General features: G+C 57.7%; 2 protein-coding genes across 5 annotated transcripts in view; one reads left to right on the forward strand and one right to left on the reverse strand.

Moving 5' to 3' along the window:
• The window catches only part of LOC101552334 (protein Shroom2), a 112,237-nt gene that overhangs the window by 44,076 nt on the left and 48,628 nt on the right, over window positions 1–19,533 (forward strand). The window lies entirely within an intron of this gene.
• Window positions 6,865–8,476, reverse strand: LOC101552065 (uncharacterized). The gene is made up of 2 exons (XM_055122313.1): window positions 7,499–8,476; window positions 6,865–7,260 (listed from the first exon to the last, which is right to left on the reverse strand). Exons 1-2 carry the CDS (start codon window positions 8,459–8,461, stop codon window positions 6,946–6,948), a joined length of 1,278 nt encoding a protein of 425 aa, XP_054978288.1. The 5' UTR covers window positions 8,462–8,476; the 3' UTR covers window positions 6,865–6,945.

A 19,533-nucleotide genomic window follows, 5' to 3' on the forward strand; every position in this document is an offset into this window, starting at 1 on the left:
GGGGTGGGGTGAGTGCCCTGGCTGCATCCCCGCATCAGCATCAGGGAGTGAGACGCCTGAGAGCTGAGAGCCGGGAGCAGTGCCAGGTGTGGCGCCAAAACGGGAAAAAAAAAAAGTGAATAAATGAATAAAATGGGGGTGGGTGTGCTGTGCTCCAAGATGGACCGACATGAAGGAGGGACGGAAGCACCCTGCAGGTCCAGCCCTTGAGGTGGGGGTGTGGCCCTCCCGGGCCTTCCTGGGCTGTGGGGAAGGTCTGGAACACGCTTTCCCAGTCCGAATCCGGGCTCTGCCGCGAGCGCACCCTCTAGCCCTCCCTCCAGAGGGTCCGGCAGTCCCTGGGTCCGTCCATCGGATCCGTCTGTCCATCCGTCTGTCTGTCCGTCAGTCCATCTGTCTGTCCGTCTGTCCATCCGTCTGTCTTTCCGACCGTCTGCCCGTCCGTCCATCTGTCCGTCTGCCTCTCTGTCCGTCTGTCCGCCCGTCTGTCCATTTGTCCATCTCTCCGTCCATCCGTCTGTCTGTCCGTCTGTCTGCCTGCCTGTTCCCTCATCTATCCGTCCGTCCATCTGTGTGTCGTTCCATCTGTCTGTTCCTTAGTCCGTCTGTCTGTCCGTCTCTTCCTCCGCCCACCCACCTGCCTGTATCGGAACCCAGAGAATGCGCCCACGGCCCGAGGGCCAGCCCGGGTCCCGGTCCCCGCTGCCAGGGCCCAGCGCCCAGGTGCGTCCTGGCTGGGGCGGGGCCGCTCCGGTCGGTGCCCAGGTGCGTCCCTAGCTGGAATCGCGGGCGGCTGCGGGAGTGACGTCACCCGCTCCCGCGTCACGTGATGTTTTTCTTAAGGTCCCTCGAGCCTGGTATGGAGGTGCGAGTGCGCCTTGAGACGCATGCGCCGCCCCGGGCCCCTTATTTATTTGACAGCGCCGTGTGCGTCCCCACCATCTGATCTCTGGTTTGTGCTCTTTGATATTGCTGCGTATTTGGGGGGTGGCTAAATGCGCGTGCGCGCATGCCTGCACGTGTGTGTGTGTGTGTGTGTGTGTGTGTGTGTGTGTGTGTGTGTGTGTGTGTGTTTTCCTTTCTCCTGTCCTGGTATTTAGCCTCCTGCTGACAGCATGCGTTTACTCTGGTTCAAGTTTATGTGGTTCTGTCCAGTTTGCATTTATTGATGAACAGATTCATTTTATGTTGTTGCATGGACGTTTTTAAAAAAATTTTTCTGATTATCTGAATATGCACCTGATTTTGCTTTGCTGTCTTCTATATGGCACACATGAGTATATTATTATTTTAGGGCCACACTTGGCTATGCTCAGGGCTTATTCCTGGTTCTGTGCTTAGGGATCACTGCTGAGGGGCTCGAGGGACCCTGTGGGGTGCTGGGGATTGAGCCCGGACCCCTGCCTGCTATGCAAACACTGTGCCTTTTGTACTATCCCTCCGGTCCCAATTGAGTATTAAAAAAAAAACAACTTGATTTGTTTTTGTTTGAGGGCGCCACATCCAGTGGTGTGTAGGCTTACTCCTGATTCTGTGCTCAGTGATCCGTCCTCACTGAACTGGGGACTCTATCCCAGCTTAGCATGTGCATGGAAAGTGACCTCCCCATTGTACCGCCTCTCCAGCCACCACCCCTGAAATATTGTACAATACTGCTAATGGTAGGGTTTCATGCATCTTGAAAATCATAAACAGGACCTGGGAGGGCTCTGTGAGTGTTTAGTCAGCTCTTTCCCCGTCTGTGAGCTCATTCCATTTATACTTACTAGTGATCAGATTTATTGGGTTTTACAGCTAGAGTTTCTGATACTTCCCACCATTAGTGGTTTGGGAATGCTTTTTTGATTGTATGGAAATTTAGGTTTCTCATTAGTTCTGATATATATATGTGTGTGTGTGTGTGTATATATATATATATATATATATATATATATATATATATATATATACAATCTTCCATGGCAGAGCCTGGCAAGCTACCCGTGGTGTATTTGATGTGCCAAAAACAGTAACAATAGGGGCTGGAGCGATAGCACAGCGGGTAGGGCGTTTGCTTTGCACGCAGCCGACCTGGGTTCTAATCCCAGCATCCCATATGGTCCCCTGAGCACCGCCAGGGGTAATTCCTGAGTGAAGAGCCAGGAGTAACCCCTGTGCATCGCCGGGTGTGACCCAAAAAACCAAAAAAAAAAAAAACAGTAACAATAATGGGCCTCATTCCCTTGACCCCGAACTCGACAGGGACGAATGAGATGTTACTGGTGCCCACTCAAGCAAATTGGTGAACAACGGGACGATAGTGATACCTTGATATATAGATAATGGATTTTGGGCCACATCTGGTGGGTCTTATTCCTGGTTCTGCATTCAGGAATCACTCCTGCTGGGATTGAACTGGAATCTGGGCCGGCCATGTGCATGGCAAATGCCGTACTTGGTTTTTTTTTTTTTTTTAAATTTATTTATTTTTCACTAGTGAATCACCGTGAGGGTGCAGTTACAAATTTATACATTTTTGTGCTCATGTTTCCCCCATACAAAGTTTGAGGACCCATCCCTTCACCAGTGCCCATTCTCCACCACCGGTGTAAACCCAGCATCCCTCCTACCCTTTCCAATCCCATCTCCCCCCACCCCACCCTGCCACTGTGGCAGGGCATTTCCTTTTGTTCTCTTTCTCTAATTAGGTGTTGTGGTTCGCAATAGAGGTGTTGAGTGGCCACTGTGTTCAGTCTCTAGTCTACATCATTCAGCCTGCATCATCCTTCCCCTGCATTGCCTCCGACCGCATTATACTTGGTGATCCCTTCTCTGCATTGCCCTCTCCCCAGAATGTGAGGCCAGCTTCCAAGCCATGGAGTCAACCTCCTGGTACTTATTTCTACTATTCTTCTATTCTTGGGTGTTAGTCTCCTACTCTGTTATTCTATATTCCACAGATGAGTGCAATCTTTCTATGTCTGTCTTTCTCTCTCTCTTTTTTTTTTTTTTTGGTTTTTGGGTCACACCTGGCGATGCACAGGGGTTACTCCTGGCTCTGCACTCAGGAATTACTCCTGGCGGTGCTCAGGGGACCATATGGGATGCTGGGATTTGAACCCGGGTCGGCTGCGTGCAAGGCAAACGCCCTACTCGCTGTGCTGTCACTCCAGCCCCTGTCTTTCTCTTTCTGACTCCAAATGCCCTACTTGTTATACTATTGCTCTGGCCCTGGTAACTCTTTTAAGTCACAAAGTAATCCTGTGCCTCTCTCTAACACCCCCCCACCTAGCACACCCAGCATTGCTCAAGGTTTCCTCCTGGCGCTGGGCTCAGGGATCACTCTTGCAGAGCTATTGGATGCTATATGGGGAACTGAACCCTGGTCGGCCGTATGCAAGGCAAGGGCCCTACCTTCTTTCCTATCGTTCTAGCTCCAAACCAGTTCAGTGTGAATGATGGCCTTAGACACACACATGCTCTGTTCACCTTCCAGATCTGGAACGCCCCCTCGTCCTGTTGGGAGATTTGGGAACAGGGAGGCTTCTGGTAGTGATTAGATCTGTAGCTCTTCTAAGGGCAAACCTGGGACATAAGAGTGAGGAAGAAAGGACGCCACCCCAAGGATAGTCATGAGCAGAAGTGTGTTCCATGGAAGCAGAACCCCAGCGGCCAAAGCAGTCTCTGTCACTGCTGTGTCCCAAGGCTGCCAGGAGTGCAGGGGACACTGGGAGATCTTCCACCAGCCTACGGAGCAGAGCCCGGCGGCCTTCCCTTTCTCCCCGGAAGCAGACCTTGGCCACGCTGTGAGGAGGGAACATCCAAATGCAGTGTCCGGGGGCTGGAGCCATAGTGCAGCAGGGAGCGCAGTTGCCTGCCATGCAGCCAACCCGGGTTCGATCCCCGGCTTCCCATGGGAGCCTTGAACTGCCCAGGAGTGAGCCCTGAACTTACAGCCACAGGGGAGTCCCGAGCACCGCTGGGTGTCGCCCCAAAACAAAAAGGAAAAGCAGTGTGTGAGCTCCAGAAGTGAAGGTCCCTCATTTTCTTGCTCTGGACATTGCAACCCACCACCCACCCCCACAGTCCGCCCTTCACTGGGACTGGGCACCATGTCCACTCTCGACCTCTGTGTCACGTCTGGCAGTATTTCTCTCTGCAGCCTGGCTTTTTCTTTGCGTGGTTTGGCTCCCAGCCTCTGGTGCTGTAGGAGCCAGGAGCAGGCTCTTGGGGACGGGCCAGACACACGGGGCTCCCGGCTGCAACAGTGGCTGAGGAGCCCCCAGACTCTGGCGCTCAGCGTGCAGGCCAGGGGACTGTCCCCTCTCCAGGATTCCCAGAGCCGCCCCCAGCATCACAGGGAATAGCCCAGAGGAACAGGAGCCCGTTCCCGCAGACGTGGGGGACCCGCTCTTCTGGCGGCGAACAAAAGCGCGGTTCAGACCAGTGCAAATGTTCCTGTGCGGGGAACTTTTATTCCACAGTACAAAACTACAGAGCGGCATCAAATATTGAGAAGCAAAAAGGTTTTAAAGTATGAAACTGGGTGGGAGAGGGGCGGGGCAGGGCGGGGGAGGCCCAGGGGGGACCAGACACTGTCTCGGTGGGGACTACAGGGATACCAGGCACAGGCTGTCTCTGGGGGTACTGGGGGTACCAGGCAAGGCTGTCTCTGAGAAGGTACAGGGGAGCCAGGCACAGGCTGTCTCTGTGGGGGTGCAGAGGTTACCAGACTCGGGTTCTCTTCCTGGGGTCTTCGGGGCTGGGAGCTGCGATGGGCACTAATCGGCCTCTTGGCTGCTGAAGTGACGTGACCGCAGGTGGCTGTGAGTCGTGAGCAGGTTCACCAGGCTCAGCTGAGAGTCCAGAGAGGTGGTTGGCAGGAGGGAGCCCTCCCGGGGGGTGGGCTTAGGGCTGCCTCATCAGGAATGGTGGCAGAGAGCCAGAGTCAGGGGCGGGGCCTCGGGGTGGCCGCGGTGGCCCTGCCCGGTGCTGGGAGAGGCCGGGCCCCAGCTGCCCCGGTGGCAGCATGCCAGGGGCCCCCGGAGTATCTCTCCGCGGCAGCTGCTCAGGTCGGGGCCGTATGGGAACAGGAGGCTGCTGGGACACAGGGCGCGGCTGGGGTGAAAGGGGCCGCTGGAGGACAGCTGCCTGTTGCGACCCTGGGGGCAGCTGGGGCCCAGAGATCTGGTGGATCACAGAGCACATCTGGAGCAGGGGGGGCTGCTGGGACACGGGTGTCTGCGGGGACACGAGTGTCTGATGGAACAGAGGAGGCAGTTGGAGCAAAGTGAGCTGCGTGGACACGAGTGTCTGCGGGGACACGGGGGGCAGCCCGATGACAGCAGGCTGCGGGGACACGAGTGTCTGTGTGGACATGGCGGGCAGCCCGATGACAGCAGGCTGCATGGACACGAGTGTCTGTGCGGACACGGGGGGCAGCCCAATGACAGCAGGCTGCGGGGACACGAGTGTCTGTACGGACACAGGGGGCCGCCCGATGACAGCAGGCTGCGTGGACACGGGGGGCAGCCCGATGACAGCAGGCTGCATGGACACGAGTGTCTGTGTGGACACCGGGGGCAGCCCGATGACAGCAGGCTGCGGGGACACCGGGGGCAGCCCGATGACAGCAGGCTGTGGGGACACGAGTGTCTGCGGGGACACGGGGGGCAGCCCAATGACAGCAGGCTGCGTGGACACGAGTGTCTGCGGGGACACGGGGGGCAGCCCGATGACAGCAGGCTGCGGGGACACGAGTGTCTGTGCAGACACGGGGGGCAGCCCGATGACAGCAGGCTGTGGGGACACGAGTGTCTGCGGGGACACGGGGGGCAGCCCGATGACAGCAGGCTGCGGGGACACCGGGGGCAGCCCGATGACAGCAGGCTGCGGGGACACGGGGGGCAGCCCGATAACAGCAGGCTGCGGGGACACAGGGGGCAGCCCGATGACAGCAGGCTGCGGGGACACGGGGGGCAGCCCGATGACAGCAGGCTGCGGGGACACCGGGGGCAGCCCGATGACAGCAGGCTGCGGGGACACGAGTGTCTGCGGGGACGCGGGGGGCAGCCCGATGACAGCAGGCTGCGGGGACACAGGGGGCAGCCCGATGACAGCAGGCTGCGGGGACACGGGGGACAGCCCGATGACAGCAGGCTGCGGGGACATGAGTGTCCGTGGGGACACGGGGGGCAGCCCGATGACAGCAGGCTGCGGGGACACGAGTGTCTGTGGGAGCACAGGATGCAGTTGGATCACACGAGGCTGTGGGGACATGGGGCGCAGCTGGATCACACGAGGCTCCTGGGACCCGAGTGACTGCTCGAACACAGGACGCAGCTGCAACACAGGTGTATGCTGGGACACGGGTGTCGGCTGGGGCACGGGTGACGGCTGGGGCACGGGTGACTGCGGGCACACAGGGCTGCTGGGACTCAGGTACCTGCTGGGGCCCAGGGGGCAGCTGGGGCACAGGCTGCTGGATCACAGTCTGCAGCTGGGTCACAGGAGGCTGTGGGAACAAAGGCCTGCGGGCACATGTGTGTCTGCGGGCACATGTGTGCCTGCGGGGGCATGGGTGTCTGGGGGCATGCGTGTCTGCGGGGACACGGGTGTCTGCAGGGGCATGGGTGTCTGTGGGCACACATGTCTGCGAGGACACGGGTATCTGGGGACACGTGTGTCTGCCAGGGCACGGGTGTCTGCAGGATCATGAGTGTCTGCAGGGACTCAGGTACCTGCTGGGGCACAGGTGTCTGTGGGAGCATCACGGGCAGCTGGATCACAGGAGGCTGCTGGGGCCCGGGTTCCTGTGGGGACACGGGTGTGTGTGTGGGCATGGGTGTCTGTAGGGACACAGGTGTCTGCGGGGACACGGGTATCAGCTGGGGCATGGATGTGTATGGGGACATGGGTGTGTGCCGGGACATGGATGTGTGCGGAGACACGGGTGTGTGCGGGGACTCAGGTACCTGCTGGGGCGCAGGTGTCTGCGGGAGCATCACGGGAGGCTGCTGGGGCCCGGGCACCTGCTGGAGCACAGGAAGCTGCTGGGGTCCGCCCGGGGTCTGCGGGGACCCGGGGGTCCGCGGGGACACAGGGCTGGGACTCGGGTACCTGCCGGGGCGCAGCGGGCAGCTGGCTCACGGGAGGCTGCTGGGGCCTGGGTACACGCGGGGGCCCAGGTGTGTGCTGCGGCCCAGGGGGCAGCTGGGTCACAGGCGTCTGCCGGATCACAGATACCTGCCGGGCCGCAGGCTCACGCTGGGACACAGGTGCCTGCTGGTTCACAGATGCCTGTTGGAGCACAGGGGCAGCGGGGATGGGGCGGCAGGGACGGGGGCAGCAGGGACAGGGGGCGGCGGGGACAGGGGGCGGCGGGGACAGGGGGCGGCGGGGACGGGGGCGGCAGGGACAGGGGGCGGTGGGGACAGGGGAGAGCTGGGACAGGGGGCAGCTGGGACAGCGGCAGTGGGAACACGAGACAGCTGGGATGGGGCAGCTGGGACACAGGTACCTTCTTGACCACCGAGTGCAGCTGGAACAGAGCAGTGGGCTGTTGGGTGACAGGAGGCTGCTGGGACGCAGGTGTCGGCTGGGACACGGGTGTTGGCTCAGGTGCGGGTGCTGGTTGGGACGCGGGTGTCCGCTGGATCACGGATATCCGCTGGAACGGGGGAGGCTGCTGGGACGAAGGGGTGTGCCGGAACACAGGTGGACACTGGGGGTCCGGTGGACACAGGGGGCCAGGTGGGTACTGGAGGTCAGGGGGGCGCTGGAAGACAGGTGTGTGTGGGAACGCGGGCGCGGGGTTGAGGAAAGGTGGGCGCCGGGTCTCCTGGGAGGGGCCTGGCTGGGACAGGACAGGTGCCATTCTCAGTGGCGGGAGCCAGGACCCAGCTGGGCGCAGCAAGGATGCTGGGCGCAGGGACACAGCCGGGCGCCGCAGGACAGATGGGCACGGGGAGGCCGGGGGGCTGAGGGAGGCAGGTGGGTACACGACAGCTTCCAGCTCCGTGGCCCACCGCACTCTCTTTTTGGGGACCCCTTCCACCTGCGGCAGCCCTGGCCGCCGCCTCTTCTCCCTGGGCCTGTGTCCCGTGGCACTGGGGAGGGGCTCCGTGACGCTGCTCTCTGCGTAGACCTCGGGCCCCCTGCTGTGGGGGTCCTGCTCCCCGCCGCAGGGGTCCGCTCTGGCGGGGGTCTCCCTCCTGGGGGGCTGTCTCTCCATGGCTCGGGGGTCCGCCTCCTCCCCTCGGGGCTCACTCTCCCCAGGGGACTGGGGGCCCTGGCTCTTGGAGTCTGTGCCCTTGGCAGAGGAAATGCGGCTGTGGCGGCGGCGGGACGAGGGGCGACTCTTGGTTAAGCACTGAGGAGAGTATTGGAGGGTCGCTGGGTCTGGGTCCTCGGAGCCTTGCACTCTTTGGAGCGGTGTCTGGCTCGGCCTCTCCACACTCTGCAGAGTGTAAGACAGGCTCATGCGGGGCCCCTCCGCTCCCTGCAGCGCGATCCGCATCCTGCACCCAGTAGTCTTCGTCCCTCGTTCCATGGGTCCCCAACGCTCCCATTCTGCATCCCCCATCGTCCTCTTACTGGGTCTCCATTAACCCTCAACAGGATGTCCATCCGTGCCCCCTGGGCACCCCGCCTTCCTCCCCTGGGGTTTCCTATCCTCCCCCTTCTCCATGGGGGTCCGCATCCCATATTCCTCTCCTGGTCTCCGCTTATCCCCCCTGGGGCCTCCATCCCTCCTTGATGCCATTCATTCCCATCTGCCCTACCACGGGGTCCATATCCTTGCCCCCATGAGGTCCCCCACGGGGTCCATATCCTTGCCCCCATGAGGTCCCCGAAGCTGTCCCTCCCTGGGCTCCACCCCGGCACCCTCAGGGCACCTTCCTTTGTGCCGAGTAGCCCTGGGGGCTGGGTACTCACCTCAGGATTTGAACATGAGGAAGTTTTTTCCTGCCTGCTCCGGTGGCCGGACGGTGTACTGGGTGTCGCAGGTGGGCGCCGTCTACCGTTGCGCGGGGCAGGGTCCCTAGCCTTTCCCATGGAACAGCCCATGATCCAAGTATCACGACTGGGGCATTCCACGCCCCCGAGGATGCCCGGACACGGTAGCCAAAGTGCGGGCAACCGTGGGCGCCAAAGCTGCAGGACCTGAGGCGCGCGCGCGCTGTGTGCAAGCGCTGCGATGCAGCGTGTCTCAGAGCCTGCCTGCGCCGGCGGCAGCCCGGCGCACCGCGCGGACTGGGAGCCTCATCGCGCGCCCCCGCTCCCCTGCGGACACGGGGGGGCCTTACATTGCGCCAGGGGGGTCCTGGCACGCGCAGCGCCCCGCCCTGCGCTGCGCGCCTCTCCGTGGCCAGAGTGGGCCGCCGCAGGTACCACTTTGCCAGCCGATCGCTCCTCTGGTCGGGAACTCCGCTGAGCGCGGGCAGCGGTACTGCTACTGCGCACGGCTTCCGCGGCGGCCTGGCACGGAGACTCCCCACCCCCCGCGCGCGCAGTCCAGAGGCGGCCGCCAGCGACCAGCGCAACGCGCACGTTTGCGCGCCCTCTGCCGACCGTCCCGCGTCTCAGGTGTGTGGCGCTGAGCTGAGCTGCACGGAATCTTCTAGGCGTTTAAAGAGACTGGAGTAGAATGCTGCTTCTCTTCGGAACCGTATCTATCTCGTGTTTTTTTTTTTTTTTTTTTAAATAAAAATAGCCGTCCGGTTGGTTTTTAGATATACAGCGCTGTGGCCGAATGCTGGGATTGTGGACAGTTTCTGCAATTTGTGTCATTTTTAAAAATGTGCAGCATAATTGACTGGATTGGAGGGCACAGGCACATGCCCTGGATTTTTGGTGTGCCTTCACGTTTTTGGTGAACATAAAGGTAATGTTGGCAGATTTCCCGAGTTTCTGAGGTCCATTCTGATGGTGCAGAGGAGGCCCGCTGAGGTCAATGTGCGGATCATACATGAGCAGTGCATTTTACTGAAGGCTGAAGTAGTAACTGCTGGAGCACTCATGAGGATGGCCCTGTGTTTTATTTAAAAAGCAGTTTTTAGGGGGCATGCGTGCCTGGTGGTTCTCAGGGCTTTCTCCCGGCTCTGCACTCGGGGATCACTCCTGGCGGTGCTGGAGGACCCTATGGGATGCGGGGGAGCCAACCCAGGCCAGCTGCGTGCAGTGCAAGAGCGCTACCCACGGTGCCATGCTTCCAACCCTGAGTGCATGTTTTCCACAACCGACTGCGAGGGCAACAGTGCAGATTCGGAGCACGACCATAAGCACAGCAGCAGGGGCCGTGGGTGGGCAAGGGGGTCCCGAGGTCCCCTGAGAGACCTTGCATTTGGAAGATGGGTGGAGCCCGCCCTGCCTTCTCCTTGTTGGGGATTGGACAGGGAGGGCAAGTGGCAGGGCTGCCCTGTGGATGGGTTCGTCTGCTCCCCCGCGTCTTTCCTCTCTGTGGCTCCTGTGAGTGAGCCCAGCCCGAGCTGCTCGCTGCCCCTCTGCTGCTTGCACTTGAGAGCCCCACCACGGTTCCGCCCTGCACGCGGCTGCGAGAGGGCCTTGCTGTCCGGGGACAGTGTTGCTAGAGATGAATTTTTTGGTTGTTGTTTTTGTGATTGTTTTTGTGTGTTGGCGGGGGGCGGGGGGAGAGGGGCTGTTTGGGCCACACCCAGCAGTGCTCCTGGCTCTGCATTCAGGAATCATGCCTGGCAGTGCTTGGGGGACCCTATGGGGTGCCGGGGATGGGACCTGAGTAGCTGCATGTAAGGCAAACGCCCTCCCCGCTGTACTGTCTCACCAGCCCCAATGAATTCTCATTTCTAGTAGGTTTGTATGTATTCGTTGCATTTTCTTGATCTCTCCTTGGTGTCTAGGGCTTGACAGCTGTCCGTATAGCACCACAGTGCCCAGAGCTTGCATATCACCTTTTGAAATGACTGTTTTTATGCCATTTTGGGGATTTTGTTTGTTTGGTGTGTCTTTGGGCCACACCCCGCGGTGCCCAGGGCTTACCTGTGGCTCTGAGCTCTGGACACTCTTGTTGGATCTCGGGGGTCCTCTAGGGGTGCTGGGTAGGCTGTGTGCAGTGCTCTGTGCACTATTGTATTGCTCTCGGCCCTGTGTGTTCTACCCGGGGCTGGAATTGCTGTGTTGCAATGGTGGTTGGAGAGCAGGGGTAGGGAGACATGTGTGTGCGTGTGTGTGTGTATGTGTGTGTGTGTGTGTGTGTGTGTGTGTGCCCGAGATCAACCTGTGTACTACCAAATCTATTTCCAGCACTTGGGGGCCCTCTGTTGGTTCTCCCCTGCAAGTGGCAATCATTTTCACCCTCATAGAGGTTGTGAGCAAGTGGAGGGCCTCAAAGCCAAGAGAAGAAGGGGGGTGTTGTGTGTGTGTGTGTGTGTGTGTTTTCAATTGTGTGTTGTTTCTGTGGTGGGCCTGGTATGTGACATCCATTTGCAGAGCTCCGAGCCGGTTTCTGAAACTTCAGAACACAAACCCATTTTTTCCTCAGCCTTTTAAGCAAACCAAACTGTTGCACCAATGCTTGTCAGCAAAAACAACAACAACAAAAAATAACAGTTGCCAGCAAAAAAAAAAAAAAAAAACAAACCCCAAAAAGCCCACAAAAAGCAACAACAGAAAAAGAAAAAAACAGCAAAACAAAACAAATGAAAACCCAAGCAGCATTGCATTGAGAAGTGGGAAAGTGGTGTTTTAATTAGGCTCCAGGAGCCTTGTACTGAATTTCTTCAGAAGGGACAGCGGCGGGGGGGTTTTGCAGGCAGCTGGCGGCTGAGCACAGAAGCAGAAATTCCCAGGCTTCAGCTTTTATGAAGCACGTCAAGGACTTGAGCACATTTGGAGGACGTTTGGGTTGCCAAGGTTACCAAGCGAGGCTTGGACCATCTCAAGATGCTCTCTGTGTTTATGTCAGATCACCCAGAATCCTCTGCCCCTTGGCAGCTCCTGCTGTCTGCCGAGGGCTTGCTTCAAGTGTGCCTGTGTGAAATGTGGGCGGAGGGGTCTTTTCGCTCATCCTGAGTCATGGCAAACCGAGGCACTCTGAGCAGCCATCCTCGGCAAGCAGGAAGTGGTGCTTATTGACAGCCTGGGGGGGGGGTGTCCATTGTGAAGACCCTTTGTTTGGTGTGGAGACGCCCTGCCCCTTGTCCCCCCTCCACCCACAAGGTAGATGAAGACCTGCCCCGCAGATAGCTGCCCGCGGGAGGCGCCTGCTTGCTGGCGAGCAGGCGTGGAGGTGTGGGACCCCAGTGGTCGGGCTGCAGGAGATTTGCCCCTCCCAGGTGTCCTCTCCAAACCAATGGCAAGGGGTGGATGTGTGCCCCACAGACACGGCAGGGGGTGCCCCACAGACAGGACAGGGGATCTGCACCCCACGGACACAGCAGGGGGATCTGCGCCCATGGAGACAGCAGGAAGAGTTCTGTACCTCACGGACACAGCAGGGGGTTGCCCCACAAACAGGGCAGGGGGATCTGCACCCATGGACACAGCAGGAGCTTTTGCGCCCCATATAAAGGGGTCCTGAGCCATGGAGCTGGCAGCCTCCCGCAGGCTCTTTTGGACACGCCGGGCCGCATGCCCTGTAGAAGTGGCCTGAACGTGCCCTCTGTGGGCGCCCTGCAGCTCTTGTCCTCCTGTGTCCCTTCTGGCCAGAACGAGAGTGCCGGGTCTTGTGCCGTGCAGATGGCAGCCTCACGCAAACCCTGCCGGATGACGTGCCCATCAGCTTTCCTTCGGGACACACGGGTGGGGGCGGGGACTGGGCACCGGAGAACGACCCCCCCCCCCCCCCCCCGTATTCCTGCCTAGGAAAAGCTGAGTTCTGGCGCCGGGGCCACGTGCCCGCCTGGGTCCTCTCTGGGGCATTTGCACATCCGGTTCAGGGAGCGCGCCCGCCCGGGTTTCTCCGGGACATGCTGGGGGTCAGGCAGACACAGGCCTGGAAGTGGGCCTGCAGCACATGCCTGTGTGCAGGGATTGGGCAGGCACACACAGCTGGCAGGAGAAGGGCCCCGATGGCACATGGCACAGGGCGCCATGGAGAACGTGCCGGCCTGGGCGCTCTCTGCACCGAGAAGCCTCCCGTGCTCTTTGGTTTGCTTTCCTGTTGTGTTTCATTCGGGGCCACGGCTCCACGGTGCTCAGGGCTGACTCCTCGCCCATGCTTGGGGATCACGCCTGGCAGGGTTGGGACAGACGCCGAATGCTGCCCTGTCTCACTGCTCCAGTGCCCTCCTGCATTTTTCTCAGATTCCCTGCACTAAAGTGTGGGGATTACTGGGAGACCCAGAGTATGTAAGTGGGCAGGGAGCTTCTGCAGCTGCTGTGGCTTCTGGAAGGGCGGGGAGGGGGTGGGCGAGGCTGCTGGTCCCCACGGTTCTCAGCAAAACAAAATGAAACGCCCCCCAATACCCTGTCTGTATCTGCAGTTGTTGCAGTTTGGTGGCGAAGGGTGGGGAGGTGCCGTAGACACGACAGCTGGCGTTGGAGTGTGAGTGCCACACGGCCCTGGCCCCACACGCTGCGGACGCGGCCTGCCCGGCTGGCGGGGCTTGCAGTTCCTGCCTTTCTTTTGTCTCATTTATTTATTTATTTACTTATTGAATCACCGTGAGATAGAGCATTGCAAAATGGTTCATGATTGCATTCCAGTCATACAACGTTCCAACATCCTTCAGCAAGTTTTTCAAACTCTGTGTGTGTGTGTGTGTCTCTGTGTGTGTCTGTGTGTGCCTCTGTATCTGTATGTCTGTCTGTGTGTCTCTGTATTTCTCTCTGTGTTTTTCTCTATGTGTGTGTCTCTGTCTGTCTGTATGTGTGTGTCTGTATATCTCTATGTGTATCTTTGTGTGTCTATGTATCTCCGGGTATCTTTGTGTATCTATGTGTGTCTCAGTGTGTGTCTGTGTCTGTGTGTCTGTGGTATCTGTATGTGTATGTCTCAGTGTGTGTCTGTGTCTGTATGTGTGTCTGTGTCTGTGTGTATCTATGTGTGTGTCTGTGTGCGTCTATGTGTGTGTCTCAGTGTGTGTGTCTGTGTCTGTTGTGTGTGTGTGTGTCTGCTGTGTCTGTATGTGTATGTCTCAGTGTGTGTGTCTGCGTGTGTGTGCGCGCGTGCGTGCTTGTGTGTATGTATTCCCGGGTAGGGAACCCTGGACCCGACACGCGTGATCCGCTGGTGGAGGTGCTCTGAGTATTTGCAGGCCTGCGCAGAGAGGCTCAACAGGTTCTAGTCTTGCTGTGCTCGCGGGACTCCTGGGCGGGATGCCAGCCCTGCACAGCTCCTGGAGCGCCGCAGAGCAGGGAGCCAGGGCTGGCTGTATGGCAGCCCCCAGTGCAGCCCCAATTCTGTGAGTGTCTTTCAAGGAGCCTCCCTCCCTCCCTCCCTCCCTCCCAGTTTCCACCCAGGCCACATCAGATTCCGTTCCTGGCTGCAGGTTCGTGGAAAAGAGGGGCGCAGAGGGTGGAGGTAGTGCCACTAAAGTGGATGCTCCTGAGTGGGCGGGTTCTTGAGAAGAGTACAGAAGATTAGAGATGGGCCTCTCAAGGCTAAGCAGCTTGAGCTTTTCAGCATAGTTCTCATCCAGAGCAATCATTTCTGCCCATCTCTGTCGTTGTGGTCCCTTCTCTGTCCCTGCTGTGTCCTCCCCCAGCCCTTGAGGAAGCTTCTAGTCGTGACCAATCCTCCTGGCTTGTGTTTTTATTGTCCTTGGTTATTAGTCTCATGTTTTTTTTATATCTCACAAATGAGTGCAATCACTTCATGTCCCTCTCCTTCTGACTCATTTCACTCAGTGAGGGGGGCGTTGGGGGGGCTGGTGGGAGGGAAACTGGGGACACTGGTGGTGGGAAGTATGCACTGGTGAAGGGACGGGTGTTGGAATATTGTATGACTGAAACCCAATCATACACAACTTTGTAACTGTTTATCTTGTGATTTAATTTTTTTTGAAGTAAAATGATTTTATTTGGAGGGTTTTTTGAAGGTGTGGAGGGGGAAAGAGAGAGAGAGACAGAGACAGAGAGAGTAACATGCTCAAGAGAAAACACAGGCTTCTTCAAGGGCGGGGAGAGCCCGATGATTTAACTTAAAATAAAAAGGAAAGGGAAATAAAATAGGAGCTTGAGTTTAGCAGTTGGGATGATATTATAGCAGGCAGGGCACTCACCTTGCACACGCCTGGTCTGGATTTGATTCCTGGCATCCCATAAGGTCCCCCCAAGTACCACCAGGAATAATTTTTTGTTTGTTTGGGCCACACCCAGCGATGCTCAGAGGTTGCTTCTGGCTCTGCACTCGAGAATTGCTCCTGGTTGTGCTGAGGGAACCATATGGGGTGCTGGGGACCGAAGCAGGATCAACTGTGCACAAGGCAAATGCCCTCTTTGCTGTACAGTCTCACCTCCAGCAACAATTTCTGAGGGCCAAACAGGAGCAAGTCCTGAACATTGCCAGGAGTGGTCCAGAAAGCTTAAAAAAAAAAAAAAAAAAAAAAGAAAGTTTTTGGCACACCTTCCGTAGCTGGGTCTGGGCCATTGTGTTGATAAGACTTGGGCCCTAGCTCCAGCTAGCCAATAAAGACCCTTTGCTTATTGCATTGCAACTTGTCTTCATGTGATTCCTCTGGAGGAGATCTTGGCCCGGTTTAACAGGTGGGGGCTGCTGGTTTTCTGCAGTGCTGGGGTGGGGGTGGGCTGAGGGGCAGGGAGTGTTGTTCAGGGTTTTTGGTTCATGGATTTCAGGGCAACACTTGGTGGTGCCCAGGGCTTCCTCCTGGCTCTATGCTCAGGAATCGCTCCTGGCAGGGCTGGGGGACCCTCCTGGGTGCCAGGGATGGAACCTGGCCGACTGCAGGCAAAGCAGGCCTTCTCCCCACTGTCTTGTCTGTAGCCACAGCCCTTTCATTCTTTTTCTGCATTCCCAGTTGGATGAATTTTTATTTTCTTTTTGGGTCACACCCGGTGATGCTCAGGGGTTCCTCCTGGCTCTGTGCTCAGGTATCACTCCTAGCGGTGCTCGGGGGACCCTCTGGGATGCTGGGAATCGAACCTGGCTTGGCCATGTGCAAGGCAAATGCCCTACCCACTGTGCTATCACTCCAGCCCCTAGTTGGATGATTTTTAAGGGAGCAAATGCTAAGTTGTAGACAAAGATGAAACCCTAATTTTGTGGTGAGGTTCATTCACGTTGTACAAATATTCTTGGTAGAAAAGTCAGTCTTTTTTAGTATGCTGTGGAATTATTTTTGCAGAAACAAAAAAAAAAAAAAAAGGAAAAGAAGGCACCAGGACTGGCGAGATAGATGAGACATTCCTTAAGGTGCCAGCCAAGCGCAGAGCCAGGTGTGGGGCTCACTTGCGTTCCCGTCTCCCCCCTGGCAGAACCCGTGCCTGTCCCGACCATGTGCTCACTCTGCCGTATTTACTTTCACAGCTTCGCACATTTGTACATAGTAGCACTCGCGCCCATCTGCCTACTTCCATTTCCTGATTTCTCTTCGGATGCGTATGTGATCACCAAAGCGGCTTTCTTCCCAAGCAGGTGGGCGCTGCGGATCTCAGCACGGACTTGCTGAGCTAACTTGGGTGCTGGAGGAGGATTGACCATGTAGGATGAGGAGGTGGGGTCGGGCCCCTTCCCAGTGTCCAGGCTGCTCCTTTCCCCCGAGTGCCACTCGTCTCACCCCCGCTACCCGTTCCCAAGGTATGAGGGTCTGGTTGTGTCTCTAGATGGTTCTGTCCCGTGTCCTGGCTTCTGTTGTGGGGTCTGCATCTGTAGCTGTCCCCTGTATCCCGTGTCCCCTGGCTGGGCCCGCTGCTTGGTGACCTGTCACTGGGCCTCTTCAGGGCTGTGTCCCAGTGGTCCCTGTCCTTGGGCTTGCCTTAGCCTCGGGATGTGGCTGTGAGCGTGGCTGACATCCCCGCTGTCCTGCCCGCTGGGTATCGGGGACGGGCCGTGGCCTGGGTCGGGGCTCCCTTTTGGCCCCTGCTCTCTCCCAGCCTACCTGCCCCATGGCCTATTTTTATTGGAGACCTTTCTGGTGGGTGAGATTTTAACTGACCAACGAGGTGCATATGCTGCCTGAGTCCATGTGCTGCTTGTGCCCATGTGGCTGAGCACATGTGATACCGGAGCACATGTGTTGCCCGAGCACCTGTGTTGCCTGCATCTCCCCTTTTGAGGTGTGGACTTTCATGCCTTCCTGTCTAATGCTGGGGTGTGTGTAGGGGCCCTCTTTGCTGTCAGAGAAGCTGAGTTCTCCCTTGAGCCTGTTACTCTCTCTCTCCCTCCCCTCCACACCTTCAAAACCCTCCAAATCTGTTCTATTTCAAAATAAAGAAATAAATAAACTGACCCACGAAATGAACTAGTTCGCCCAGCACTTGTCCCGTCTCCTTCACCTGCTGTGTCCCCTGCAGTTTGGCTTAGTTTGGCTTTCTCACACACACCATGCAGGTGGTCTGTAGGTTTATTTAGACTCAAGTTGAACCTTTGCTTTAAATGTATGATTCCCCCCGCCACAGTTTTTATTATTATTATTATTATTATTATTATTTTGGGCCACATCTGCCAGGGCTCAGGACTTACTCCTGACTCTGCATTCAGGGATCATTCCTGGTAGGGCTCAGGGGACCGGATGAGCTGTCGGAGATTGACAAGCCCGTGCAGGGCCAGCGCCCGCCCTGCTGTACCCTCCGGTACCTAGGATGTGGCCTTGTCCAGTTTCTATCAATTGGCAAAGGACTGATTTGGCCTTGCTGTGTGGCGATGAGTGTTTTTAGAGTATATTCACTGAGTCCCCGCAGCTTTGTCATGTGATCTCTGTGATTTCTGGTCTTATGGGAGCTGGATGCTGAGCATTAGTTTCGAGCGAGTCCTTGTATAGTAGAAACCATGCAGGAGACCTGTGTGTTTTTTTTTAATTATTTTTTTAAGGGTTATATATGTTTGTTTATGTTTGTTTTTGGTTTGATGCTCAGGGCTTCCTCCTGGCTCTGCAGTCAGGAATCACTTCCAGTGATGCTCAGGGGACCGCATGGGATGCCAAGGATCAAATGCAGATTGGCCACGTGCAAGGCAAATGCCCTCCCCCCTGTCCTATCGTTCCGACCCCAGAAACTTGTGCATCTTAATGTACCCCACCTAGACTGGAGCCAGGAGATGATCCCCCCAGGTGGCCCCCAAGGTTAGCATACCCCCCCCCCCACCCTACCTCCCCACATGGCCAGCAGTAGAACCCACTCTGGGAGAGAGTGACCTGGTGGCCGAGTGAGCAGCCATTGCAGTACAGGGAGGGGAGCAGAGGGCCCCATGTTACGTGTCCAGTCTGTGCAAACCCTGGGCACGGAAGGTCCAAATGCAGTATCTGACTGTTGAGAAATGGGGCTGCCCTATCTCTGTGCGCTAGGAAGTCCCCCAGCCCCAGGGCCATACTTCAGTGGAACCTGGCACCATCCCCTCTTTCAGCATCATCGTCGTCGGCCAGGGCTGCTCTGGGAGCAGGGCATCCACCCCCCACCTGTGCAGACTGTGCCCAGGGGTCCGGAGGAACTCAGCTGTAGGGGTACACCAGAGAGTCTCAGAGTCCACGGAAACAGCGCCTGGGAGCCAGGCTCCTTCCCGGGCATGTTCCCTGGTGTGGCTACGAAAGGGGCGGTCTCCGTTCAGACCGTGCCTGCCTTCCGGCCGCTGGCATTCGATTTCACGATCGACTCTGCCGGTGCCTGTTGGATCTGTCACTAGGATGCTGTTGCTGCTGCTGCTGACGTACGATGGGGGATAGATGCCTGAACTGTTACTCGAAGGGATTACCATTACTCAGCGTATGGAGCAGCTTTATGAGGCTGGGCAGAGAGGGGATAGGTGACTTGGTACTTAGCTCTGTCACTCCTTAACACCACCCATGTACCCGAGTCTCCTGGACATGCCCCTCCTTCCCTGCTTCTCATCTGTCTCCACCCCCACTTGATTTCTTTTTTTTTTCCTTTTTTGGGTCACACCTGGCGATGCGCAGGGGTCACTCCTGGTTCTACACTCAGGAATTACTCCTAGCGGTGCTCAGGGGACCATATGGGATGCTGGGATTCGAACCTGGGTTGGCCGTGTGCAAGGCAAACGCCCTACCTGCTGTGCTATCGCTCCAGCCCCCCCCCCCCCACTTGATTTCTTTCCTTCTCCTCCGTGTTCCCTGGGGCCAAGGGCATCCGCCCCCTAAAGCACTGCGTCTCTTCACGAGGAATCTCCTTAGCCTACTGTGGAGTGTCTTTGTGACACTAGTGACTCTCCTGGGCACACATCTGGTGCACCCTGGCGTGGTGCCGCCGTTTCCTGGTGCAGGCGTTGGGGAGCTCGTGGCGCTGTGCAGAGCATCCCTCGGAGCCGCCGAAGAGAAATGAGGGGTGCTCTCAAGGCACTGGGAGCGCCTGGGCGGGTGCATCTGGGGTGGGTAGGTTTCGCCTGACTCTTCGGAACTGTCATTCTGCTCCTTGGGGCTGGCTGTGGTGGCGGGGGTGGAGGAG

The sequence above is a fragment of the Sorex araneus genome, chromosome X, assembly GCF_027595985.1.
Source record: "Sorex araneus isolate mSorAra2 chromosome X, mSorAra2.pri, whole genome shotgun sequence".
Lineage (NCBI taxonomy): Eukaryota > Metazoa > Chordata > Mammalia > Eulipotyphla > Soricidae > Sorex > Sorex araneus.

What these genes read in the sequence shown, in the direction of transcription:
- LOC101552065 (XM_055122313.1), bottom strand. Translation starts at nt 8,461, where the DNA reads ATGAGCCTGTCTTACACTCTGCAGAGTGTGGAGAGGCCGAGCCAGACA. An exon ending in TGCACTCGGTGGTCAAGAAG is followed by an intron (nt 7,261 to 7,498) that starts GTACCTGTGTCC and finishes GTGAACCAGCAG; the next exon opens with GCACCTGTGTCCCAGCGTGA.